The sequence below is a fragment of the Peromyscus maniculatus genome, chromosome 1 (genome assembly GCF_049852395.1).
Source record: "Peromyscus maniculatus bairdii isolate BWxNUB_F1_BW_parent chromosome 1, HU_Pman_BW_mat_3.1, whole genome shotgun sequence".
Classification (NCBI taxonomy): domain Eukaryota; kingdom Metazoa; phylum Chordata; class Mammalia; order Rodentia; family Cricetidae; genus Peromyscus; species Peromyscus maniculatus.
The window spans coordinates 149,595,362-149,609,224 of NC_134852.1; the positions used below are offsets into that span (position 1 = coordinate 149,595,362).

A 13,863-nucleotide genomic window follows, 5' to 3' on the forward strand; every position below is an offset into this window, starting at 1 on the left:
AGTGCCCTCTGGCCACAGAACCCTGGAGCAGTGAGGGGTAGATGTCATATTTTTGGCTGTATTCCTCCTGCCCTGTAGAAGCCACTCCGAGGCTCCTCAGCTTTTGACAATTTTCACTTGGCTTGGACCTTGAAATTGCGCTCAACAGCCCACTTCCGGTGTCTGTAAATGCTGGGGTAGCCACCACAATGCCACCGTCTTGTGGCACCCGCTACCCAGTTGCCCCAGTCCAATAGACTTTCTCCATGGAAGACTGCAGGCATTGGATGCCATCACTCCACAGGCCCAGAACACACACAGCAGGCGACACAGCAGTTCTTAGACTGTAATTCTCAGAGGTGAAAACTATACACAAATTGCAGAAATTGCCAGAGCAGCGTGTATCTCTAGAAAACGTTCTTTGCCATCCCACCCACTCCCTCCCCAAACCCCCACCCTCAATGACATATCAGAATCAGCAAGACCTGTTCCCACCCCCACAGCCTTGAGCAGCAAGCTCAGGGACATTCTGGCCAGGCCACAGCAAAGACTGGCCACACGGCTATGTACAGCCAATTCCAAAAGGGTCCAGAAAGCCAAGGGCTCCTGCCCCAATGTACCACTCCGGCCATCTGTAATCTGCCAGCTTACAGTTAGAGGGGCCAGCCATCATGACGGCTGCCGGACTCCCTCTATGTTGCAAGTAACCATGGTCTAGGTACCCAGGGCCCTCCTCGCCCAACCACCACTCTCGACGGGCACCCATGGCTCCCAGCAGCTTCACCATACTGACAGCCTCACGGGCAGGCTGGGCGGTCAGGTCTTTGCCCCACTGCTGCCTCCTCCTGGCCGTCCTGAGTCTTCAAAGCAGCCTGAGAGAGAACTGCCCTTGGACACAGTCCAGATGGCCTAGCTGCTCCCAGATGAGGGGCAGATGGAGCCACACATGGGCAGGGCTGTGGGCTCTGCCTCGCTGTCTGCGGTGGAATCTGTCATATCTGAAGTCTCGGGGCATGGGAGAGGCTCATTCATGAGTTCCTGGCTCCTCTTCAGCCTAGGGAGGGGGAGGGGGACGACACACAGGTGTATCTATGTAGCCCACCAAACGGCACAGCATCACTGGCATCCCCAGGGCCCACTGATGTAGACTATATGGCTTTTCCTAGGACCCATGGGATGTGCCCTTCAGGGATGTGGTGTGGGATGATAAAAATGTCCCTTGTTGGAAGCCCTGTGTCTGGCACATGCTGGGAACACAGGGAGCTGGAATGTGGATGTGGGTGCTGAGAACATTAGAGGTATGGGAGGCTCAGCCCTCTGCTGCTGGCCACAGAGCCACGAGGCTGGGGGCCACAGGCTGTGCATCTCAGCTCATCCAGAAGCTGTTTCAGTGGGCAGCATTGGAACAGCTTTTCAAAGACCATGGCCAAGCCCATAATTCATCCTGTCCTCCAACCACAGGATGGGGCCAGTGTCCTCACCCAGACCCAGATCGCTCTCTGCATCCTCCCCAACCTAGTACAGAGCCACTGCCTCCAGGAAGACCTCCCTGCTTCCCAGGCAGGGGAGTGTTGACCCCTTTCTCAGGCCCCACTATACCAGGCTATCTCCACTGAGGCAGCTGTTAGCTGTCTGTGATCTGTCTTGCCCTGTCAGCCACCCATGCCCTGTCTTTGCCACTGGTACTAGATACTAAAGAAAGCTTTTCTGGGTGAGTGGCCAAGTGGCAGATGTGACTGGAGGGGCCACTGGGAGGTGACTGGCTCTGGTCTGAGCCAAGTGTGTCCCTGAGATTCTAACCACTGGATTTAAGTTCACCTGGAAGGTCCCCAGGGAGCCCCTGCAGGGGCCTGAGAAGAGGCCACTCAATTCTGCCTTCCATATCCACTGCTTGTCCTTCCCAGCGAGCACAGGCCACATGGCTACTGGGTCATCTGTGCTGGGTAACCCCTGTGCCCCTCTATGGTCCCACACATACATGCACTCACTTTTCTCGGTTAAAAATCACAAAGTCTTGCTGGATAGCATCCAGGCAGTCTTGCAGGTACTCATTCTCCTGTGGACAGAAAGGCCATCTGGTGACTTGAGCTGGACGCTATGGGCCGTCCCCAAGCACAGCTCCAGCCACCCATTCCTGAGCTCTGGGAAGGAAACTCCCGGCTTCCAAGGAGCTCCGCTCTTTAGAAGCCCACCTCCTATATTTGAGAGCAGACTCACTAAAGACCAGCTGTGGGGGCAGGGGCATGACATGGGAAAGACAGCTTCCTCAACTCTCCCATTCTCAGTGAACTTGTACATGGCGCCTGGTAGAGAATCTGGTAGGGATGCTGAAGGTACATTGCTCCCTCAATAGCTACCTCCACTTACCATTCCCCCTCAGAATCATATTTGTGTCTCCCAGCAGCACAACCAAGCTCAGAGGTGAGGGGCCCTCTGGGGAGCTACAGGGCACAGCTAAGGAGCACCAGTGAGAGCCAGGGCAACAGCCTGGGAGTGGGCATTAAGGCCGTGGGTGGGCTGTAAGTCAGAACATGAGACTAAAGAGTGGTGTCTGCAAGAGACTTTCCTTACTTGGGTTCGGTTTCCTGGTATGAGCACCCCACTTGGGTTTCAAAACACTACAGGACAACTTTTGGAAACCCGGTTATGGGGTTCAAGAGAAGATCCCAAATCGTCTTGGAAGAGTGCTGAGAAGTGAAAATGCATGCATGGGCAGGCTGAAGAGTAAAGGCTGAAGGACCTACAAGATGGCAGCGTTCTACCACAAGGTGGTAAGCTGGCGAGGGGGTACAGGGATGGGAGATACTGCAAGAACCCGGCCCTTGTGTCCATGGTGACAATGGCACATCCAAGAAGCTGAAGCCCAGGGGTGCACTGATTCAAAAGGAGCCTGTGGTGATAGCCAGCAGAGCCTGGGGCTCTTGGTGGTCAGAGAGATCAGGGTTAGATCGCAAAGGCTACCAGCTGCCTTGGGGCAGGAGACACAGTTATAGATTTGCTTTCCAGATCCAATAGCAGTCCTACAATCCTTTACCTGGGAGGGGTTAGGTCCCCTAAGGGGGAGGACAGGTAGGTCGCAGCAAATGCACACTGTGGGGACCAGGTGCCTGCTGCTGTCTCCACAAAGGGGGTGTCTAGTGCTTAGAAGTCTGCTTAGCTAGCTCTCAAGCCCTGCTCACAGGGCCCAATGGCCACAGACCCACCCTTTCTCTGGGTGCTGAAGGCAAGACCCGGGTAAAGCTAATGGCATCTGTCAGTGCTGCCTTTCCTGCCACCTCGACCAATGGGTAGCAGCTGTTGTGATGAGGGAGAGGAGGGGGAAGCAGATGTAGGTTGAGAATAAAGTGTAAGTTGTGCAGATCAGCACATTTTAGAGACCAAGTGTGTAGCATGGTAACAGTAGTTAACAACGCTGTACTGTATACTTGAGATTCCTGAAAGGATAGACTTGGAAATTCAGCCTTTTCCCCACATGCATACAATAATGATGTGGAAATGGTGGACACATTACTTGACTTTGCTTTGATGATTATTTACCATCTTTTCTTGAAATAACATAGCAGCTTGTACACCTTAAGTGTCTATAGCTTTTTGGCCAATGATTCCTAAATAAAACTTTTAAAAATAGCTATTGTAGGGGGCTTGAGCTCAGTGTATATAACACTGCAATACCAGGAGGCGAGGCAGGCAGATCTCTATGAGTATGAGGCCAGCCTGATCTACAGAGAGAGTTCCAGGACAGCCAGGGCAGTTTTGCAGAGAAACTCTGCCTTGAAAAACCAAACCAAAAAACAAACAAACAAACAAAAAACACATTTCAATGTAAGCATGAGGCTGAGGATTCCCAGCACCCACATAAAAAGTCAGGTAGGCATAGAGGCCTGCCTGCAATCCCAGTGCTCAGGAGGCAGAGGCAAGGGATTGCCAGGACAGGCTGTCTAGCTGGCCTAGCTGCATCAGTGAGTGAGCTCTAGGTTCATCAAGAGATCGTGCCTCAGTAAATCAAGTCAAGAGAGTGAAAAAGATACAGGACATCAGATTCTGTCCCCTCCCTGTATACACATGTGCCCACATACCCACACACATGTGCTCCCTCCCTCCCCCAGAACACATACATTAAAAAACAGATGCTATAATAAATACCCCTAGACCAACCAGCCTACACCATCACCAGGAAGCATGGTACCCAGGCTGAAGTAACCAAAAAGAGCCACAGAGACTTTTATCTTTACCTCTGTTTTTCCATTATGGTGTCTCATAAATTTGCCATTCTGCTCGCAAGACATTCTGCAAGAACCAAGGTCCCCTGGGAACAGCCTTCCAGGGTCAAGGATGGGTGGCTATACCTCACACCTCTTCCTACTGAGAATGTGGCACAGACCCTGGCCTGTAGGAGGCAGCTAGTTTTCTTCATTCCTGTCCAGTGCCCTCCAGAACCCTTCTTGACACCATGTCAAGGGTAGGAACATGAACTAGGTGTGTGTGTATGTGCGTGTGCACGCACACACACACATGAATGTTCACGTGCTGCTTGATTCTTTCTTGTGGCTTTGTTCCCTGACTTGGGCATCTCCTCTCCTTGTATCTACAGCAGGTACAGACCAATCAGTACTTAGCTGAAGGCTTGATGGGATCCAAAGACCTCCAGATCTCTGCAGGTCTCTCCTTTGCATGAGATATCACACACCCAACATTCTGTCCTGTTGCTGTGGCCACCCCGAGAGTGGACTCCATTCCAGCAGAGGAACTGACTTTGATCACCAAGAAGAGGTTGGGCTCTGTTCCTAGATGGGCCTAGCTATGTATGTCTATGTACTGTCCAACGGTAAGCAGACAGACACAAAATTCTAGGTAAAAGCCATCTCAGGGATGAGGGTCTGGATCATAGCCTTAGACAGGATTCATCCAACAAAATGCTGAGATTGGCAGGGGTGTGTTGTGAGGGTGGGGAGGAACCAAAGTGGCACTGAGGTACTGGTGAAAAACCCAAGTATCAGCCGTAGGCCTGACCATGAGAACAGCACCAGAATAGAGGTGGTGGTCTATCCACTAAGCTCCACATGGGCACATTCCTAGGAATTCAAGTCCCCGGCGGCCCGAGGAGCCCCTACAAAGACATCTAGTAAAAGTGGTTCTGAGTGAGACAAGAGGTAGGCTGCTGTGGGCTCTGAGAGGCCCCATGAGCCTCTTTCCTACAGACTGTCCTCTTGAGTAGTCCAGGTGCTGTTCCCAGGAGGACTCCTATGATGTCTTCCTGTGCTGGTTCTTCTGGGCCTCCCTGCCAAGCGTTCACATTCAGCTCTTCTCCAGTGGCGTATGGTAGGCTGTTGAGCCCTTGCCAATGCACACAGAGCCACCAAATCCTAGATCAGGTACAGGAGCGTGAAAGCTTGGCTCCTTTGGAGCTGGTCATGTCTGCATCACAGTCTGTACCCTTGCTGGCTCAGGCTGAGGCCTGGCCCCTCAGCAATTGCTCCCAGGCATACTTCCTTAGTGGCTCATATATATGCATAAGAATCTTCCGGTCAGGAAGACATCAGCAAGACTGAATAAACGCTCAGACTCAGCACTAGACTGATGTGTCACTCATGCCGACAGAGAGCCTGGGGAATGGAACCAGGTCCGACCCCTAACTCTGTTGCAAACAGATGTGTCAAGGAGCTCAGGTACTGTTCCTAAAGTGCTCAGAATTCACTAGAAATGCAACAGACCTAGACCAGTGCAATAATCTCAAAAGAACAAAGTGGCCAGAGTCACACTTTCTGGTTTCAACATTGACTTCAAAGCAACAGTAGCCAAGACAGCATGTGCTAGATGAGGACAGATCAATGGGGTAGGATTAATCCATAAATAAACCCTGCTATTTATGGTCAGATTGATTTTTGAAAATGGTGCCAAGAAGTTCAGTGGGAGAAGAATAGCCCTCTCAACACATTTCTGCAACCATCTGATATCCACAGACAAGAGAATAAAGATGAGCCCTCCCCTGACACCACACATAAACATCCGCTCAAAGTGGATCACAGACATAAATAGGAGACCGGGAGCTATCCAACACACAGGCAAAATCCTCCTGACTACAGCTTCGGAGATTCTCCCCCTCACAGCAAAACAGAAGCAGTGGATGCTCCCAGCGGCTCGGCACGAAAGACTCCAGCTGCAGATGACACACCCACAAAGAAAGACAGTCTAGCAAGCACATGACTGTCACCCATCTGACAAGCATTTGCACCCAAAGTATAAAGAATGAAACAAAACGTAAAGATTTCTGCACTGGGTTCTGCTCTGTAAACAGCTTCCACATTGCTGCTCCCATTCTTTCCACCAGAAAGAAAGAAGGAAGGAAGGAAGGAAGGAAGGAAGGAAGGAAGGAAGGAAGGAAGGAAGGAAGGAAGGAAGGAAGGAAGGAAGGAAGGAAGGAAGGAAGGAAAGAAAAAAAGCTGATGCTCGAAAGATCAGTGGCTTTTCTTGGACCTGTCAGAGCTGAAGACAGAGGGTCCCAGTGCCCCCAAATCTACAGAAGACAATAGAGTCCCAGATGAAGGGCTTCCCTGGAGCTGAGACCAGGGGATCAAGAGCTGCAGGAGTGCTTCCTGGAGGACCTCTGAGGCTGTATTCTAGGCTCCACTCACCCATTCCTTCCTGGGTTTCATTCCAGGAAGCCAACAAGTATTAATGGAGAACCCAGAAAGGTTCCCCACTTAGGCCTGGAAGAAGAGGGAAGACCTGCCAGGTGAAACACACCCAGGGTCCCCTGTGGAAGTAGAAATTGGTGTCCAAGGGAAAACCCACTGTAGTGGGGAGGAGATTTTTCTGAGAGCAGACTCCACTAGCCTTGGCACGTCAGCCGAGGAGAGGAACAGCTGGGAAATGTTGGTAAGGGCGCAGAGTTAATACAGACGACAGTCTCTCCCCACCCGACTTCTGCACCCAGCGAATGGCGGGGGCACAGCACAAGGTGAGCAGTGCTGACAGAAAGGGGCTTCTTCCTACGAGAACATTCTCCCACTTGGGTGAAGAAGCGGTGTTGTTTGAAGGTGAATTTTAATTGGCCAAAGACATATTGCAAGTTCTACTATAACTACTGGAAAAACTTTTACATTGATTTATGTGTCTGCGTACACACACACACACACACACACACACACACACACACACACACACACACAAACACACACACACACAAACACACACACACACACACACACACACACACACACACACACACACACATACATGCCAGGGGACAACCTTCAGAAATCAGTCTTCTCCCTCCACCATGTGGGTTCCAGGAATCAAACTCAGGCCACGGGCTTGGCAGCAAGCACCTCTACCCACTGGGCCATCTCGCCAGCCCTCCTAAAACTACTATGGAAAGAACTGTGATTGGTGAGCTGAGGGAGAAGATGGAGGAACCTCATGTAAAGGGCTTGATGAAAATCTGAGGCAAAGCTGGGGAGGAAAGAGCAAACACAGTAAGTAAACTGGCCACAAACACAGGAGATAGGAAGCCGACCGTGTCAACGTGAGTGGTCCAAACACACCCGGGAGAGACAGATATGGGCACAGAGGACTTGGAAAGATAACCCAGCTTTAAAAGAACAGGAAAGGGCAGCTCTCCAATAAGATACGTAGTAAGCACAAAAGATGTTCGTTAGTCAGTAAAACTCAAATAAAAAAGAGCTGTGGGAGCTGGGAGTGTAGCTCAGTTGGTAGAGCACCTAGCATGCATGGAACATTGTGGGGTATGGCAGGGCATGCCCCTAATCCCAGCACTTGAATGGTAGAGGCAGGAGATCAGAAATTCAAGGTCATTCTGGTTCAAGACCAGCCTGGGTTACATGAAACCCTGTCTCAAAACAAACAAACAAACAAACAAACAAACAAACAAACAAAAATCAACAGAGCATGCAAACAAACAAAATATTCCAACAACTACCAAAAAAAAAACCCTAGTAAAATAAAAACAAAACAAAACCTTCACTGCTTCATACTCAGTGTAGCAGTTACATTGAAGACACAAACTGAGCAATAAGAACTGGTGAGGACATAAGGCATTTACAGTCCACATCCATGGCCAGTGCGGGGATAAAATGATGTAGCTGCAGAACACACCAGGGTGGATTCTTGAAAATGGAGGCACAGAGGTGGCACAGAGGCCAGATGTCACACTAAGTTCCCTCCCAGGAAAAAAATGAGAGCACACCCCCACAAGGACCTACACACAAATTCACAGCAGTGCGACAATGATTCAAAATCAGAAGTGGCCCAAATTCCAGTCAGGTGACAAAGGGCTGAGGGGAATGTGTGATACAGTCTTGAAAAAAATACTAAACAGAAACAGGATGTTTTTCACAATCAGAAGAGGGGAAGTGCTGGCCTTTGAGACACAGCATCCAGTGCAAGAAGTGTGCAGGACCACACACTCTGATTCCATCTAGGTGAAATGTCAGAGCGGGGGACATCCACAGGGACAGAGGCAGCTGCCATGCCTGCAGGGGAAGGCTGGAAAACAGCGGCTTCTAAGAAGGGGCTATGAGAAAGCTCTCCATGTAGATTCTGGTGGCAGGTGCGCGGGAAGCCAGCAATGATGCACTTCGTGTGTGTGTGTGTGTGTGTGTGTGTGTGTGTGTGTGTTGTATGCTATGTGATTGTAAGAAAATAAAGGTATTCATTAAGGGGCCTCAGTCTCAAGGTTCTCAATTTTCCCTAAGAACGTTGGATGTTTTCCCAGTGTTAGCCGACTTCCAGAACACTTCCCACCCTCCAACTAAAGCTCCCACCAACTGCTGCAGGATGGCGCCAAGTTCCTCCTGGTGCAGGTGCCTACCCATTCATAGCCTCCAGAGGTCAGCACAGCAGTTAGAGTCTGTCCGTGTCTGGATTCTCACACTAGGTACCCACTCCCACACGGAGCCAGTTTCTATTCCCCACAGCCCTGGTTCTAAACACCCCAACAAGAACCTCTGCCATCCCTACTCTTGGTACCTGGCCCAGGAACCGTCAGGCTGAAAACCAACACACAGACGCCAGGGGTACCATGGGCAGGTGACGGAGAGAGAGGTCAGGAGACCCACCTACCTATCTAGGCCTGAAAAATCAGGGCATCTAGAGGATGACCCCAGCCTTGCATGCCACACCCACTCAGGAACAACACAGGGCCCATCAGATCTGGGAGGGTATACTCCAGAGAGACAGGCCCAAGTATAAGGCAAACACTGACCATTGATCACTACTACTCTGACATCAACACATAATGGTTGTTCTCACCAGCTGCACCGTGGTCTTAGGTACTAAACTGTGACCCCACCACCACCACCACCACCACCACCACCACCAAAAAAAAAAATGTTCAGTATCTAAACCCTAGAACCTGTGAATGTGACTTTATGTGGAATGCTCAAGATTGACAGTCACCCCCAAAGCCAGAAAAGCAGGGAAGGATTTCCTTGGAGCCTTCGGAGAGCAGAGCTTTGACAACATTTTGATGTTGGATACTGGTACACCTGAGCCCTGATGCACCAGGACACAAGTTGCCTGAGCGCTAATGCCCCTGGGCATAGCATCAGGGGATCCTCACTCTCAGTGCCAGCCGTTGCTCACAGCTGGTTCTCCAGGTGATCACTGTCCAGAGGAGCAAGCAGCTGAGGGCAGGTGTGTGGAAAGGCCGGGTATGACAAGGGAAGCTGGTAACGGTAGAGGGGAAGTCCTCAGCCTCCTTGGGACCCTGGGAACACTATTGCTGGACTATAGAGTGCATGCTGTGCCCAGAGGCCGTGCAGAGTGCTGTGACGGGACCCTGCACACCACACACACGGGGTGGGGAAGACCCACAGCCTGAGCCCAGCACTCACCGACTGTGAACTGTCCCTGCTGCTATCCCGAGACTTGTTCTTAGCCAACCGCTTTTTCTTCTTGTGCAGAGGCCTTGACTCCAGGATCATCTCCTCCAACTCGAAGGTGGGGTCACAGTGCAGGCGGCCTTTCTGTGTAGAGACACAGGGTACTGAGCCCTGCCTGTGGGCCACCCACCCACACACACCCAATAGCCTGGGATTGCCTGTCTGAGTGCACGGGCTTCTTACATTGGGCACAAAGCCTGGCTCCACCTTCTTTTCACTCAGGTCCTCCCAGAGCACGTGGGCCAGCGATGGAGCTGTCTGCATGTCCTGGAGACTGGAAAACCGGTGCTCAGGGTTCACGGTGAGGAGCTGCAAGGAGACCACCCTCTCAGACAAGTCCCACAGAAGAATGGTCACCTGCCCCAGGTTGGAGCAGCCCTTGAAGGTGTCTACAGGTATGAGGCTTGGAACCTCAGGATCGCCAGCGGCACGTGAGGAAAGGTGGCATCAAGCAATATGGCCCAAGGGACTATGTGATCCCAGTGCCCTGATGCCCAAGGACAACAGGACCTGCAGGGACGTCCTGCCAAGATTTGCCAGCAGGTGGCAGTGGTAGCCTGGCTAATGTCCTCTCACTAGCATATGGGCCCAACTCGCTGTAAGGCAAAGCCTCTTCCCGTTATGATGTGGAACTTCCAGGCTCCGGAAATCCAGGCATCCACATTGGGTTGGGACATCAGGTCACCAGGGCCAGGTGCCTTCTGTTCAGGTGTCATATATAATAACCCTTTCTCACATCTGTCCTGACCATGGGCTCTGCTTTCTGGACCCACCCTTTAGGATACTCCAATCAACATATTTAGAGAAAAGCTCTTCATGTGATAAGCAACCCCTAGTGCAGTCCCAGGACATCTAGTGTCCCTGTGTCCCTGATAGCTGTTACCCTCCATCCTTCTTCCAGTCGTTATAGACAGAACTTGGCTGTGAGAAAGGGAGGGGGGGCTGCCTTTCTCCTTTGCTCTCTGGGAGTGGTGACCCAAGCCCGGGCACCTTTCAGGGTGGGTGGGGGCAGGGGCAGAGGAGACTAGAGCACAGTCTGAGTCACGTGCCAGCCTGGTACCCTCTCCCTCCTACATGTGTGATGCACAAGGTTTGATGCCTGAATTCTTTGCCTGGGTCTGAGCATCCTGTGAAGTGGGAGATAGCCACATCCTAACACATGGGTTCCTGCCGGGGTTACAGAGAGGGGTATGCATACCATCATGAGGGCCCAATCAGGCTGCTGGAACTAGAAACCCACTTCTCTGTGAGCCAGACAGGGTCTCAGAGTGGTTGTCCAGGAAAGGTTACGGCTGTGCTAGTGACGGGGTCTGTGCCCATGGAAAAGATGGGGTGCCTCCCTGAGATCCTCAAAGAGTGAGGGCAGAAGGGATGGGACTCTGGCGGGGCGGGGGGAGGAAGGAGGCTCACCTTCCGCAGCAGGGCCACCATCTCCTTGGACCAGGTGGGCACATACTGGACACTCACAGTGCTGAACAGCTGAACGAGCGACTCCACAGCATTGTTCGAGTGGATATCATAGGGCCTCTGTGGGCAGGGATGCACTGCACTGGGTGCCCCTCCCCACCCCTGCACCCAGATGCCCTGCACTGGGTGCCCCTCCCCACCCCTGCACCCGGATGTCCTGCACTGGGTGCCCCTCCCCACCCCTTCACCCAGATGTCCTGCACTGGGTGACCCTCCACACCCCTGCACCCAGATGCCCTGCACTGGGTGACCCTCCCCACCCCTGCACCTGGATGCCCTGCACTGGGTGCCCCTCCCCACCCCTGCACCTGGATGCCCTGCACTGGGTGACCCTCCACACCCCTGCACCTGGATGCCCTGCACTGGGTGACCCTCCCCACCCCTGCACCAGGATGCCCTGCACTGGGTGACCCTCCACACCCCTGCACCCAAGCACAAGTGTAGGCACCCTGGGAGCCCATCTGCAGTCCCAGATGCAGGCCCAGCTCTGAGAAGAGCAGCTACCCGATCCAGAGCCTAGCGGGGAAGGCTTGCACCAGGACTGAACTGGGTACCACAGCCCAGAAACTCATCTGTCAAGAATATGCATTCCCTACCACCACTAAGACCTAAGGTCTGGGTGGGTCAGTCCCAAAGGCCAGGAGGTGCTGTGTTCATCAGGGCTGGGGTTTCATGGAATGGTGGGGGTACCCCTAAAGAGGATACCGAGGGCAGTATGTGGCCTAAGCACATCAGTGTCTCTGCTCCTAGAGAAAAAAAGCAATGTCCCTCCCAGGAACCTGCTGGACATACATCCTGTCCATCGCTGACCACCCCAGGAGACTCGCTTGCTCAGGCATCTATCATGCTTTGCTAAAAGCCTGAGTCCTCTGAGGTTTAGGAGTGCCATCCTCCCTCCCTGGCTCTCAGCCAGTCTGGGGCGAGGAAGTGGCTAGCTTAGGGTTACAAGGCTCCGTACCCATCCTCGTAGCAGCTCGTAGGCCATCACCCCCACCGACCACCAGTCCACCTCGAAGGAGTAGCCAGTCCCGCCATTGACGAAAGAGTGGAAGATCTCTGGAGCTTTTCCAACAAAGAGAAGAAAGAGCTGAGCTGTGGGGCTAGAGGGCCTGATAACCGGGCAACTCACAGTCAGGCCTGGAAAGCAGGCTGCACAGATCTAAAAGAGAGCCCTACCCACCATGATCCTGCACCGTTCCACCCGCAGGGAGCAGCGCCCTTCCGGAACAGCCCACAGCAGTTACAACATCGGCCACAGCTAGACCATTTGGTTCCAGCCCAGGTCCTCTGTTCTAGTGAGTGTGCAGGGACAGAGGGCGCCATCTCATGTTTCCATCCCATGACTCCCATGTACACCCGCAGATTTTCTGCATGTATCAGATCGATCATATAAAAAAGCCTTTCTGTCAATCCTCTTATGACTTTATATCTGACCCCGGAGGAAAGACTGAGGCGGTGGCATGGCCCTGCATGGCCGGGTGTCACTTGAGGCCTTTGGCTTACCCATGTATGGTTTGGTCCCAGCTAAAGCTGTCGCCCTCTCCCCATCCTTTATGATGGTGGCAATGTTGAAGTCGGTCAGGTGTGCGTGTCCTGTGAAGAGAGGGCAGGTCTGGTTTTCCAGATCCCGGGCAGGGTGCCCACGCTCCTCTCAGTGTCCCAGAGCTCCAGACACTCACCTTGCTCATCCAGGAGAATGTTGTCAGGCTTGACATCTCTAGGAGGACAGAAGGTAACAAGAAAATCAGCTCGAACCCATGCCATTCCTGCCCTGACATCTCTGACAGTCAGGGGCTCTCCAGATGCCTCACTAGAGGCAGAGGCCCGGAAGGCATGACTTGGTATTTAGGGTGGGTTCTACATAGGACCTGGTGTGAGGCAGAGAGGACACTATTCAGAGGGCACCAAGGCCACCCAGAAGCCAGCTACAGGGAAGCCACCAGCAATCCATCTTCTGGGTCTTGGTGGCCAGAGAGCATCTAGGACTGTACAAAAGGGCACCTACAGCTGGAAGCCCCCAAGGACTGCAGAAGACCCTCAGGGCCAGGTCCCCATGATGCCCTCACCAGAGCCCTGGAACTGCAAGGGAGCGAACTCATGTACATTGCTACCATAACTTGTTTTTGGTTCTCTCCCCTTGACTTCCAGACACAGAACTAGTGTTCAGAAACCATCACACACCTAAATTATGTCCGGACAACAGAATCCCCAGGGCAGAGAGGCAGAAATCAGATTTATTAGACTTCTAACACACCTCAGTTTACACCGAGGCTGCAGGATTTCAACCTAATTTCTGCTTCCTAATTCTACCTGCTTGCTAATTAGACATTTTCCAATTCCATCTGCTTTGCAAGAACACCGCAATCAGTGTGAAGTCCCAGGATGTGGTCATTGGACAAATACAAGCCTGGATGTAGCCAGGCCCTGTGGCCCACTCGTGAAGACTAAGTCCTCTGTATCCAGCCTCAAACTGGGTTGTTTGGACAGGGCCCACCACTGGGAACATCCCACCTCC

The 13,863-nt window shown here is 52.4% G+C and overlaps 1 protein-coding gene across 1 annotated transcript in view; it reads right to left on the reverse strand.

Annotated features, from left to right (window-relative positions):
* Positions 1-311: 311 nt before the first annotated feature.
* Positions 312-13,863, reverse strand: part of Stk32c (serine/threonine kinase 32C) — an 85,541-nt gene continuing 71,989 nt past the window's right edge. The window contains exons 5-12 of the mRNA XM_006987578.3: positions 13,028-13,065; positions 12,852-12,941; positions 12,307-12,410; positions 11,292-11,408; positions 10,065-10,190; positions 9,834-9,965; positions 1,968-2,035; positions 312-1,033 (exon numbers count right to left, since the gene is read on the reverse strand). Of these exons, the coding sequence (XP_006987640.2) occupies positions 889-1,033; positions 1,968-2,035; positions 9,834-9,965; positions 10,065-10,190; positions 11,292-11,408; positions 12,307-12,410; positions 12,852-12,941; positions 13,028-13,065 (820 nt within the window). The 3' untranslated portion in view covers positions 312-888. The remainder of the gene's footprint in view (positions 1,034-1,967; positions 2,036-9,833; positions 9,966-10,064; positions 10,191-11,291; positions 11,409-12,306; positions 12,411-12,851; positions 12,942-13,027; positions 13,066-13,863) is intronic.